The sequence below is a fragment of the Pocillopora damicornis genome, chromosome 14, assembly GCF_964200805.1.
Source record: "Pocillopora damicornis chromosome 14, jaPocDami1.2, whole genome shotgun sequence".
Taxonomy (NCBI): Eukaryota; Metazoa; Cnidaria; class Anthozoa; order Scleractinia; family Pocilloporidae; genus Pocillopora; species Pocillopora damicornis.
Genome location: NC_142683.1, coordinates 7137963 through 7152034, shown reverse-complemented (window position 1 = coordinate 7152034; position 14072 = coordinate 7137963). Strand labels below are relative to the sequence as shown.

At 40.3% G+C, this 14072-nt stretch overlaps 1 protein-coding gene across 1 annotated transcript; it reads right to left on the bottom strand.

Annotated features, from left to right (window-relative positions):
* Positions 1-1332: 1332 nt before the first annotated feature.
* LOC149034224 (uncharacterized) lies at positions 1333-8105 on the bottom strand. The gene is made up of 2 exons (XM_089193852.1): positions 8030-8105; positions 1333-4559 (listed from the first exon to the last, which is right to left on the bottom strand). The coding sequence occupies exons 1-2, from the start codon at positions 8103-8105 to the stop codon at positions 1477-1479; spliced, it is 3159 nt and encodes a 1052-aa protein (XP_089049978.1). The 3' UTR covers positions 1333-1476.
* Between the last annotated feature and the right edge of the window lie 5967 nt (positions 8106-14072).

The following is a 14072-nucleotide window of genomic DNA, read 5'->3' as shown; positions in this document are numbered from 1 at the left end:
TGCTCTGTTCGACGAATTTCTTGTTTTGAAAGACGAGACGAGACAAATGGACGAATTGACTCTTCAAGAGCTGAACAAGTTTCTCAGTGAGTTCCTTATAACGGTTCGCAAAAAAGAAGACAACGGGGAATACGAGCCTAATTCCTTAAGGGCATTCTTCGCAAAATTTGAGCGCCGTTTGAAGACAAAAAACTATAGACTTTGCCCTCTGAAAGACATCCCGTTCGAGCAAACTCGGAGAGCGCTTCAGTCAAAGCAAAGGGATCTAAAATGGAAAGTCACGGGTTTTCACCTCTGTATTTCAAATTTTGAACTTCCGTAAAACTATTTCGACATATTTTCAGGGTGTCTTATTTTATTCTAACTAGTTCTGCCTTTTAACGGCATTTTTTGTTTGATAATTGAAATGTAAAGTATTTTACATGGAAGCCATTTCAGTGCAACTCTCGAACTGTGAGGCGGCTTGACCGCGCGTTGCTTTCCTTTGAAAGAAAATAAAGATATGTTTATCTTTGAGTTCTGTTAAATTTTCATGAATTCATAAATTTTCCTTTGATAATAAAGTAACCTTTTCGAGACGTTCAGTTGATAAAACGGAGCGAAACAGTAGCGGCAGAGCGGAAGTGAAGGATAATGAGTATACAAAAGTATCTATAAGCATACAAGAGTCTGTGTGAAGATACAACCGTATCTACGCATAAGGGTATCCATTGACCCTTTACACCCTAAGATCAGTATGCATATTCTCCATACTGTTTTCTCTGCATTTCCTAAGGTGCTGACAAGGAGGTTTTGCAGAACAATCAAGAGCTCCTGTACTTGTTGATCATTTCCGTTATTCTCATGACCTTAATGTTTGATTCAGGGGTGATATTGTGAGGAGAAATTAGATGTTTGTCACTCTTTGGGGTTAAAGGGTTAGATTGATAAAATTACTGGGGTATCTATGAGAATACAAGGGTTTGCATTACTATACAAGTATATCTTTTTTTTCTTTATTTTATTTTTTTGTCTTTATTTTAGCATGTTAAACCACAATACTTCTTGTCAAAAGCTTTGCAAGAAATTTCCAAAAAGAAAAACTTCTTTCCCAAGTCACACATTTTTTTAAAAGTCACTTGAAATGACTAACTAATCAGCTGAAAAAGGATTAAAATTTTCTTCCCTTGACGAATTAATTGCGTTCTAAAACTAAGAATTATCACACTTTAATTGACTCATTCACTGAACTGATGACTCAAAAAAAAAATTGGAGTTTTTTAACTTCAGAACTCTTATAAAGAGATAACACTATACGCTGTCTTGTTTCAGATCATTAAACTTAGATGTCTTATGAACATTTTACAGAAGTGCTTTCCTCTGTGTACCGATCCGAGTTGTCCTTCGCAGATGGCGTCCTCTTTCTACAGGCTTGTAATTAAATAGTTTCGAGCTTTACTAAGTCTAATTCATTCTGCTACAGAGGTTTTATCAAAGTCATGGCTCTTGAGGTGCGCTAGGCACCGGCCAATTTCCAAAATCAAATGTGACGTTGTCGCCCATGATCATAAATGTCGCCCATTGAGAAACTTTGTCAAAGCCGTTATTTCTCATCCACTTCCTGGCCTTGTGGAGAGATTCACTGGCGCTTTCACCGCGGAACAAATGTTTGTAGAAACAAGTCATAAACTTCTCTGTGGCTTCGTCATCCAGGACCCATCGTGCCGCTAACACTGAACGAGCTCCGGATCTTAGGAACGCTCGGGCAATTCCAATAACTCCCTCGGTTCTGATCTGTCCACGAGCACTGTGATCACAACTAAGCACCACTAGTTTAGCTCGTAACTGAGTTTTTGAAATATCCGCCATCGTCAAAAGATACTCTTCCTCTCGAGGGAAAGGTGGGAGTAGGGTAGGGTGCATAGGAGAAAGAGCAATCTCCCCTCTTTCGGCATCACCATGGGCAGCAATGTGTATCAGGCTCACTGAACTTATCGCTTGGAGCACAGAATGCTTTGTCGCGGAATTTCCTATCAAAGGCCTTACTCCAAGAAGTCCTCCAATCATCTCTGCTTCCTTTCTTGCACACGGCAATGGTAGCATATTTCTGCACCTTCCCTTGTAAATCACCTTTCCAACCATAGGGTCACCCACTATCAGTGCCCCGGTCTGACTGTGATAGTCTGGAGGACTGTCTTGAACATGCTTGAGAGTCGTCAGGGAGGGAACTATCCGAATCCTGCATGTCTCTGATAAATACTTGCCTCCTTCGTCAGCCAAGGCTGCAAATGGCACTTGGTACGCACAGGAATCGGGGACAATTATGATCTCGGGCTGCTGCTTCAGTAAACTGACCACAGGAGCGATGATTATCTTGTAACACAAGTCAAGACTTGTTTTGAAATTCTGTTCGGATAAAATGACGTGGCTGCAGAAGACTTCTTTAAAAAACTCATCTAACTCAGGGACTATTCCGGTCACCTTGTTTTGGTCCAGGCTCACTTTCTTTTCTGAAAAATGAATAGCTCCCGTTGCTGTAATTATCCAAAACCGTACCTCATCTTCACCAATCGAAATGTACAGGCATGCACAGTCTGCTTCTTTTGTGATGATCCTTTGAATGCCACACCAAGATTGTGGATCGCTTGAGATCTGCTCTTGAAGAGAGTATCGAGCTGCCATCAAGTCGGCCAGGCCTCGTGCCCTTCTCAGCTCTTCGACGTAAAGGGCGTCTTGAGGTTTTCCAGTGGAAGAAAGCAACCTACTGAATAACTTGTAGGAAAAGGTGCCGTGTTCTTCTAAGAGAGCTATTTGAAACTGATCGTTTTCTTTAAGAAAACCTCTCAAAGTGTCGAACTTTTGGATACCTTGAAAAAGATACGAACAAGCCTCTTCAAGATGACCATGTGAGAACTTTAACACCGATAGATTACAGAGGCAGTAAAACTCGCTTAAGTTGAGTCCAATGTCCCTACTTAATAGTAGAGCCTTCTTAAGGTATTCTTCGGCCATGTCATATTTGCTAAGCGATTGGAAACACAATGCTAAATTCCTGTAGTTGACTGGTACTCTTTCTCTCTCACCGATTTCCATGTGAATTGCGAGGGCTTTCTCGTAATATTCTTGAGCCTTGTCATATTCACCACGCTTAAAAGAAATTTGACCAAGATGACTGTAATCTGTTGCTTCTCCCCTTCTATCATCGATACCCTTTCTAACTGCCATTGCCTTCTTTAAATAGTCGTCAGCCTTTGCATACTTGCCGAGTGAGAGAAACAAACCAGTGAGGTTTGTATAGCTTGTTGCTTCTCCATGCCTATCACCAATTTCTATTTTGATAGCGAGTGCTTTCTCGTGATATTCTCGGGCCTTGTCATATTGACCGAGTGATTGGAATACAGTTCCAAGGTTTCCGTAGCTTGTTGCTTCTCCATGCCTGTCACCAATTTCTATTCTGATAGCGAGTGCTTTCTCCTGATATTCTCGGGCCTTGTCATATTGACCGAGTGATCGGAACAAAGTTCCAAGGTTTCCATAGCTTATTGCTTCTCCATGCCTGTCACCAATTTCGTTTTTGATAGCGAGTGCTTTCTCGTGATATTCTCGGGCCTTGTCAAATTGCCCGAGTGATTGGAACACAGTTCCAAGGTTTCCGTAGCTTGTTGCTTCTCCATGCCTGTCACTAATTTTTATTTTGATAGCGAGTGCTTTCTCCTGATATTCTCGGGCCTTGTCATATTGACCGAGTGATCGGAACAAAGTTCCAAGGTTTCCGTAGCTTGTTGCTTCTCCATGCCTGTCACCAATTTCTATTTTGATAGCGAGTGCTTTCTCTTGATATTCTCGGGCCTTGTCATATTGACCGAGTGATTGGAACAAAGTTCCAAGGTTTCCGTAGCTTGTTGCTTCTCCATGCCTGTCACCAATTTCGTTTTTGATAGCGAGTGCTTTCTCGTGATATTCTCGAGCCTTTGCAAATTTCCCGAGTGATTGGAACACAGTTCCTAAGTTTCCCCAGCTTGTTGCTTCTCCATTCCTGTCACCAATTTCTATTTGGATAGCGAGTGCTTTCTCCTGATATTCACGGGCCTTGTCATACTGACCGAGTGATCGGAACAAAGTTCCTAGGTTTCCGTAGCTTGCTGCCTCTCCATCCCTGTCAACGATCTCTATTCTGATAAGGAGTGCTTTCTCTTGATATTCACGGGCCTTGTCATATTGACCGACTGATTGGAACAAAGTTCCAAGGTTTCCGTAGCTTGTTGCTTCTCCATGCCTATCACCAATTTCGTTTTTAATTGCGAGTGCTTTGTCGTGATATTCTCGGGCACGGTCAAATTGCCCGAGAGATTGGAACACAGTTCCTAGGTTTCCGTAGCTTGTTGCTTCTCCATGCCTGTCACCAATTTCTATTTTGATAGCGAGTGCTCTCTCCTGATATTCTCGGGCCCTGTCATATTGACCGAGCGATCGGAACCAAGTTCCTAGGTTTCCGTAGCTTGCTGCCTCTCCATCCCTGTCACCAATTTCTAATCTGATAGCGAGTGCTTTCTCCTGATATTCTCCTGATATTCTCGGGCCTTGTCATATTGACCGAGTGATTGGAAGATAGTTCCTAGGTTTCCGTAGCTTGATGCTTCTCCATCCCTGTCACCAATTTCTATTGCGATAGCGAGTGCTTTATCCTGATATTCTCGGGCCTTGTCATATTGACCATATGATTGGAACATTACTCCGAGCTTTGAGTAACATGGTGCCTGGCCATGGGTGTTTCCAACCGTTGTCATGATTTTGAACATAACGTTTGCCAATGAACTATTGATAGCCTGCGCTTGACTGGGTATTATAACCAAACATTCCTTGTACACCTGGATGGCTTGCAACACGCGACCAGTTTTGCGAAGGAACTCGGTGACTACTTTACCTATGCTGATATATAGCTTCTTTTATGTTGTCCATCTTGACCCTGTCAAGGAGAAATTAGTCAAAACTTATTCACGGATTGTTTGCAGAAAATCTTTTTAGTTTTAAATTTCAAATTACAATTTTCATTTTCCACTCCTGGCCTTGTAGTTTTTTTTATTTACATGCGCGGCGCACGTGATTTCACAATTAGCAAATTACGTCAATATATTGGAAAAATGACATGGACATTTTTCGCGTACTTTTGTTACTTGTCTTAACGGAGTTTGGTTAATTGTTTTTGAGCTTTCGTTCGCGCAATTTATCTAACTCCTTGTCTTTTTAGAACGTGACCACATGGCAGACGAGTCTGGACGACCCCCCCCCTCCCCCCCAATTTAGCCCAAATTTGGCTCACTTGTTGTCCACAATGAACCTACAATCTAAACCAAACGGTTTATCTAGATACTAATTTTTAAGAGGGCTATACGAGTTTTAAGTTTTTTTAAAGAAATGCGCAAAAATCCGTGCCAAAAATGCAGTGAATTCATGATGTGAGTGTTTCTCAAGCCAACAAAAAATATTTCGTTAAGTGAAAGTAGAAACCTTGATTTTTATGTACAAATATAAAAAATATATGATTGTCCTGTTTTTATATTTGTGAGCCATCCATCAAACTTGACAATTTTAACCATTTTGCGAAATCACGGAATATACCCCTAAAATAGCGGGAAAAAGCAAACAGGCGGCCATGTTTTGATTCATTTCAATGCTTTTTCCAGCTTGAGTAATTGATGATCTAAGCAATGATAATAATAATGGTGTGTTATGTCGCCCTTGATATACGGCAATCCAGCGTGCCTCGGAGGGTCACGTGACACGTGCCAGAGTATCGTAATACAGAGTCCGTTTGTTTATAAGTCTCCAGAACGCAAGGAAAACTTCGAGAAGATCTTTAGCAGTATTTTGAAAAACAAAAAATAGTTTTATCTTATCTAAAAATCATATAAGAAGCCAGGCCGCTTTTTATTTTATTTTTTTTATTGCACCGCAACTTTTAGGCCCTTCTATATTGCCTCGGTTACAGATGAAAAGGTACTTATTTGTTTGCAGTAAAAGGAAAGTAATGATGAAGTATATCGAAAATACAAATTCAATATATTTTAAACTATTTTTGTTTTCCGACGGCATTATTTTGGTAACGCGCTGAGAGGATTGCTTGACATTCACCAGACACCGACATTTCCCACGCTTTCTATTTCGTAAAGATGGGCGATTTTAAATGTGTTTGTACCTTCCAGAAATATTCTAAGAAAGAATGTACTCTTTCTACTCGAAACAAGAGCGCTAGATCTATTTTTATTGTGAAGAATTGTAAAAGTAGCACAAAAGAGCACTTGTATGGTTGTTTTCAAGCCTCCCCGGGAAGGAGTAGAGGAAGACGGTAAACTATGTTTGGCCCGCGTTGGATTGTTCGACGAGTGCGAAGAAGATCTCACAATTTTTCCCGGGCACAGGAACGAATTTGGCTTGGAATGACGGCCAAGTAAAGTTTGTAAATATCCTGAGCATCAGAGCAAACAGAAACCGTACTGAGGGATATCCAAGGAGATGTCGAGAAAAATATGATGAGACTTCGGTGTACTTCGCGAGACTGGACAAGGTAACTCATTGTAATGATTTAATGTTGTCTCGGAATACCGGCTACATTGAAAATGAACACAGCATGAGATAAAATATAAGTTTTATCATGCTTCCGAGTTAAAATAGCATTATTATTTTGGTTTTCAAGGGATATGTAGCAAATGTTTATCTAATTACAGCGAGACTGTGCGCTGCTCCGAGGAAACAACTGGTAATACACAGGTAAAATACTGTGAAATTAAAATATTAGTGCTTTTGTAAAACGGTAGTCATCCCAATAAATTTATTTTTAAGCTTTTATGCAACAATAAGGCAACATTTCACATACAGTTTGAGTCCTGCAAGCGAGTGCCAGTCGAATGTATACTATACTCTATTTGCAAGTGGGGTGGGGGAATCAAAAATCTTGAAATCAATTGTTTTCAGAACCGTAAACACTGAAATGAATTATTTGCAAGCGCAGCAAACTGAAATAAATTGTATGCAACCCCCTAATTAAATTTTTTGCAGCTGAAAAAAGGAAATAACAAGTTGTTTGCATGCAAAATAATTTTTGTCTCTTCCCCCCCCCCCTCTCCTCGTCAGAGAAATAATGTCCGTCCCTAACAGCTCATGTTCGACATGACATGGTTAGATTTGGTCGTTGTACCCTTTAAGAAACCTGAAGAAGGTGAAAGGTGAAGGATAATAATTTGACTGTGTCCCCACGGCACACCCTATTTTCAAACTGAATGCAGAAATTTCATTTTTATAGGGGACTCCTACTGCCGAGCGTTCTGAAGAACACCAGGAGGAGGGTATACCACAGAGTTGACAGATATGACTAACATATGTAGATTAGCCTTTTCACTAAAAGATGCCGTATCGCTGTAAACAATCTTTCAACAGGTGTGTAACGCATCGAAATAGAAGAGCCTCCCAGGCCTGGATAGCATGACAAGTGAGGGATCGTTAGCCTTCGATACTTTGGAAACCGCCGTTCATATTATCGGCTCACTAGGTTTGCGCAATTGCTCAAATTTGTCATTTGTTATGAAAATGACCAAACGTGCATGGTAGTCATTAAGTAAGAAATCGAGTCCAAAAAACAAATAATTGATGAACCAGGAGTAAAGGTTATCGACATTTCCTTCGATGTCGAATCAGTAGTGGGCACCAAGCTCAGCAATACAAGCTTTGTTTTGCATTTGCTGAGTACAAAATAAAAGTAAAAGTTTTCTGTATCCGCTTGCGTTGGCGCTGGCACCTCCGGTGTCTTCTCGCCGGTGGAATCGACTCATTTGCTGTGCTATTTTGTTTTCAAGACTAGCTATTATACGCAAAAAAACCCTTCCGCAGTCTCGAGGCCTACAATCAAATCTGGATTATTACCGCGAAGGATGGGGCAATAAACTGCGCTCATTGCCTCGCCGAATCATGTTCGCTCGTAACTAGTGGCAATAGGTACAACATTGCGCCTCGTAGTTTAAAGCCCATGCTCGAAGAACCAGCATGCTTCGCGCACCTCCCATAAAGGCCACAGCACCTGAAGCTTCAAACATGCACTTACTCATGCCTGTGGATATTGGTTTGCAGGTCATGGTGTTACTACTGCAGTGCAGCTGAAGGAGGCTATTGACTCGTACGGGGGCTCGACCAAGGAGAGCAAATGTTAACACCCGTAAAGTGGGCGGGCATAAGTCAGCTAAATAATTTTTAGTATGAGTGTGGCGCGCATTTCGTGTGGGAGTAGGATCTCGGAAAAAGGCTCTTCCCATGGAGTCAACGCAACAAGTGACAGGTATAAAGGTTTTGAAGCCTTTTACGCACCAGACACTGCAAAAGGCGAGTTGAAAAGGCCAGCTTCTTGGTGGAGAAATCCATTATCAGCGAAAGATGTGAGGGAACGTAACTGCGAAGAAACTGCAAGCGCCTTGTTTTCATGTCCTGAGGAAGGGTGTACTAAAGTCTAGCACCCTGACTACTACCTTGTCAGCCATATCGACTTCGGCAAGCGCCAGTACAAACTTCACCGGGAGATGCAGTACGATCACATCAGACGGCAGTGGGCGGCGAAATGCTCCTCTATGAAAGCAAAAATACCAGAAACCCACAAGACCTCCAGTACTTCTACCGCCAACAGCTCCAACGGCGTGCATCGTGGCTGGGCCCTCAAGGCAAGGAAGTGTAGTAGACTTACGGAACAGGTGAATAACTTCCTTCTCGAGGTATTTCTTGTTGGTGAAGAGACTGGGCGCAAGGTGACCCCGCCTTATGCTTTAAAACGAATACGCACACTATGTCGGGAGGGTACTAACGAACGCTTTTTCGACAAAGAGGAGTGGCTCACAGCTCAGCAGATTGCAAGCTATTTTTCTAGACTGGCGACCTTAAAGAATACCGGAAAATTTCCGGAGGCCAGCGACATCAACATTGCTCACCAAGATCTAGAGCCACTGGAAAGAGAGATTCGGCGGTATAATCTCCGCGAGAGGGTGAAACATCGGTTAACTCTGTGAACACGCTTTAAACTACAGAATCGCGAGCCCTCACATGCAGGGTTTTCTGGAAAGGGGTGTCTTTAGTCTGGTCCTTCAAATCATATGCCTTTTTGTGCAGAGGTCCCTCCCTTTTCATTGAAAAAGCCTGCGGAGTGGTGAGGCTGGATTGGAAGTGACTTTAGGGAGAGGCGTACGGGTAGCGGACCAGAGTATAGCGTTTTGATCTAGACTCTTTGGAAAGGGTTTGGGATGAACCAGATGTAAAGAAATAGTTATAATATCCCCCAACTCAAACAAAACAATAAAATAAAATCAGCATTTCCGGTTCAGAGACACCGAGGGGGGAAGGGGATAATCCTCTGATAATAATACCCTGATACCTTGGGTGCCCTGTGGTACTATTACTCTCAAAAGGTGCAGATGGTACAGATCGTTTTCGATGTCTAAAGACCCCTTGTAAAGTATTTCATCTTCTCTATTCAAACGACTGATCATTCAAACAAGTGGCCAGTGTGAGTCTTGAAGAATATCTGGGCACTTTCCAGCCGCAGATATCCTTCTAAAATATTGCATACGGTTGGGTGTATAAAGTCAGCGACCGGCAGGTAGTTTCCCGCGTACACCAAGCTTGGCAAAGTGCACTTTTATTAGCACTCCAGATGGGATTCATTTCATCAGGTGCATTTTGTAAACATAATATTGTGTATTAAAATATGAAATGAGCCCAGAATGTCTTCAACAGAATCAGTAGCATGTTTTACCAGATGTCAACAGATCACAGTCATAATCCCCATTTGTCATTCGCCCGTCGTCGTGAGCGAAATACCGATGCAAAATATATGTTTCGCACGGCTATGCGTACGTAACTTCACACAGATCTCATCACTTCTATATACTCCTAAACAAATAAACTTTATGGAAATGGAGTAATTATGAGCAGAAACATGGCCGCATCCGAGATATTTTAAGCGATTTTCACTAAAAATTCGAGTCGTGAAAAATCTCGATTTTTGAAGGTTTTCTTGAATACACTAATATTTTTGAACATTGCTATCGCATCCTCTTCAAATTTAGTTGAATCGAATAAGTATGCTATTCATTTGAAATTGGCAACGATTCTTTATTACATCTGCACCCAATCGTCTCTGAGCAAGTTGTAAACTTCATGGGCGAATTTACCACAGTTTTACTTAAATTTAGATTTCTATATGCTGCTAATGTTGTTATTCTTTTAATTTTTTTTTTGTAGCTTTCATAACGATACTAGAGTTGTTTCGATTTCTAAAACAGTCAGCATCGATGCAAATTACCTTTTGAAGTTAGAAACGTTCCTTATTGATTTTGATGAAGGTAAAGGAGGTCAATTTTTTCCTGGGGAAAAAAAGGATAAAAATGGTTAAAAGTCGGGAATTTATCAACATTTTTTTTTGTTTCTTGTCACGCCATAAAACTGAAAGTAAACGGACTGAATCGGCTTAAAGCCAAGAATCATCGAGAAAATTTATACCAATCTGGCAAAGTAAATAATTTTCCGAGTAATTAGGAGTTCCTAACCCAAGAAGGAAAAATCACTCGTTCTTTGAAGAAAGTTTTGATGAGTTTCAGGAAAAGAATCTGCGGAAAAAAACCTGACCTACTCAGGAAAAGGCTTTTCGAGTCAAATTCGTTCACCAAGTTTTCGAGCATAATTATTAACTTCGGCTGTCACATGGGATTTTCAACTTTTGACTGACTCGGCTAATCCCTCGGTGCACTACTTTTTAACTTTAAATCGTTTGAATGAAGAGAATGTGTAAACTCAAATCGATGACCGATGATGTACATTCTTAGGAAAATTCCTGTTTGTGAGAGTAGTCCAGGTTCATTATTCCCCTTTCCCTCCCCTCCCTAAAAGACGTATCATTTGTTGATCCTCACTTACACGAAACGAGATCCCCTCGATCATGATATCACGCGATTGTTACAATATTTCCGTATTATTAAGATTAACACCCTTAAGAGATAAACGAAGACGGCAATGTGTTGTTTTGTAAGGGTACAACACTGATCAATCCAGCCGTTCTTCTTAATTACCAAGTTTGTCTTCGATGACGCAAATCGCACTTCCTGAAAAAAAAACAGCTCATGAAAAGATAGTCATCGAGCACAAATAGCTTACCTTTTCAAAACAGAAGCTCCAATTCAGTACTGTAACAAGTCTTGATTGCAATTTTGGGTTAAAAATCCAACGGTTCTTGCAAAACAATTTATGCTGAGACCGGATGTCACCTGAAACCAAAGTGAATTGTTTCATTTTTGCATGCTCACATACATCATCGGTAAAAAAAGTTAGACGTACAAAACCGAAATATATTTCATCAGGTGGCGCTTCAAAAGTAGGGTAACAAACATCCGTCTGTCCTTATCTTTCCTTCAGTGCAAGGAACAAAATGAATATCATTTAAGCTATTGTAATGGACATTATGAATTCATATTTTTCACATAACGGTTGGAATTCTGCGCGAGGTTAGTGTGTTTTTAGATAGTCTTTCGACTAACTCAGGGAATGTCGGAATTTAATCGTCAGGGAAAGTAGCTTGAAAGAAATCATCATGTCCAATGCCGGTTAAGATACCAGTTAATTCGTCGAACTTAGTCAATGTTTCGTAGGTCTAGGTGGGGTTAAAAACGTCAAAACCGACTTTGCCGTTTATGAATTTCTCTCAATTTCTATCGCACATATCAGAATTCTCTTCCGCCAAGTCATTATCACATAATTCATAACTGAAAGAGGTTTGATGCAGTTTAGGCAAATTAATGGTAGTGAATCAGATGTTTTCACAGACAGTACTTACCATAACCTGTAGCCTTCAGTGCCCTGCTTTGAAAATATTTTTAAACATCTCTTTTCGTCCTTTTAGTTTTTTCCAACACACGTCATACGTCAGTCACATCAGGCAGCCAATAAAAATGTGGTTGTCTATCTCTTACGCTGAATCTGTTGGACTGTATGGCCCGCTGAACATGACGGCCAAACGTAAGCGCCTGTGGATAAGGTCTTTTAACTGTTATCAATTACCTATTGAGTTTGACCGCTTTTCGTCGGCCGATTTACCTAGGATTTCTATTAGACGAAGCGCAGGACAATCTTTTATTTGTGGAACGTTAATCTAATGTTTGAACCGAGCGCCTTTTCACTGACAATTCACCTGGCGTGGAGACTGTGAGATATTTGTGTTTGTAACCTTTGAACCCTGAGAGTGATCAGTATTTAATTTCTCCTTACAATAATACTGCTGAGTCATTCATTAAGATAATGAGAATAAGGCAAATGATCACCAACTTTAGAAGCTTTGATTGTCAAACAAATTCTCCTTGTCAGTACCAGAGGAATTGTACAGAGAAAAGTATGGAGAATATAGATACTGATGTTAGGGTGTAAAGAGGTTTAGGTTTCAGATAATGCGAAATGATCAAATTCTTTCTGGCAGTAATGAAATATCAGAAAGCACATCTTGCACACCAGTCTATTCAATGAGTGACCCTTTGTTTTGGCAAAAACCGGCTCTTTCTGTTTGGAAAGACCTCGTTTGGATAGGGTTCCGAGACTGAAGAAGTTGTTCTAACTAACAATTTACGATATGGAGGAACTGTTGTGTCGTAGCTGTGTACTTTAGACCTTTGAACGGTTGTTTTTACGGAGAAACTTTACCTGATAAAGAAGCTGCTAATTTCCCTGTCGATGCCAAAAGCGATGGCGTCGCTGATCTCAAAGATTTGTCCGGCGAAGAATTACGAGCGGTCGAGGAGAGTGAAGTTCGATTCCGTGATGCCATAACACCCCACTATCAGCGTCCAGCACTACAAAAGTACGCGCCAAAACTTTCAAACAAAATTCCTCTCATGGCACAACTTTAATGATTTCAATCAGCAATTTCTACCAGTACTACCATCTAGCAAACCACAGTAACGATATTAGCCATGTTTCACAGTGTTTAGTGATTCCAAAATTCCTGTTATTGAGCATTGTTGCGAACATTCCACGGATTGCAGTTGGTCGATCGGCCAGTAGGGGTCCCCTTAGCACAAAAAAGTGTAATGTTTGCCAAACATTGTGTCTCACACTGTGGTTGATGTTGATGTTGTCCTTTTCTGTTAGTTCGTAAATGGAATATAAATTGCGTCATATGCAAATTGAATAAGAAAAGCGGGCAGACTAAATTGAACGGAAACTTAAATGACGAAACTGAAATTTCGTATGTGTAAAAATAACACAAATTTGGCCGGGGCAACAACTCACATGAGAAGTACTGTAAGAGGTAAAAAAATAATAGTTCGGTTGCATTTTGAAATTAATTTGCTTTACAGAACCAAACTTTAAAACTTAAACATCCTTTTGTGAACGTAACAGTGCGATAATTCTCAAGATGTGGCTTACAAATTAAATTTCTTTATGAATTGGAAATTCAAACGTGAGTTCTGTTTACTTAGGAACAATAATGTTAACTAGAAAAAAAATTTTCCTCGCTCATCTCTGGCATTTTAAAGTTATCTCATTCGAAGACTCTACGTTTATCCATTCGTTATTTTCCCTTTACCAACATTTATTTCAAAACACATGCAATAAGCCTTACGGACTTACTAAGTCACTCAGTCGTATCATGGAACGCACGCCAGCGGAGCTCGAAAGCAGGCGACCAATATTGGTACTGGCGTTTTCTCACGTAACCCATATGTTTGTACACGTATTTTCGAAAAACAGGAATGCCTTAGGTCTTTAAGCATTCAAAGTGTCTTTGTAAATTAGGAGTGGAGAAACAACGAGGGTCTCAATTGGGTGATGGCTTTTACGGCTAACGGTTTGTAGTATATAGCTATAGCATGGTGGAAATAGTGCTGTATATGTATATGAAACAGTAATATATTTGTACTATATGTATATGAAACAGTAATATATTTGTACTATATGTATATGAAACAGTAATATATTTGTACTATATGTATATGAAACAGTAATATATTTGTACTATATGTATATGAAACAGTAATATATTTGTACTATATGTATATGGAACAATAAAACATTTT

Bases quoted from the DNA above. Each gene is read 5' to 3' on its own strand.
- LOC149034224 (XM_089193852.1), bottom strand. From the start codon at position 8,105: ATGACCTGCAAACCAATATCCACAGGCATGAGTAAGTGCATGTTTGAA. The intron at 4,560-8,029 runs GTGCGCGAAGCA...CAATATGACAAG, and splicing joins TGCTGTGGCCTTTATGGGAG to GCCCGAGAATATCAGGAGAA.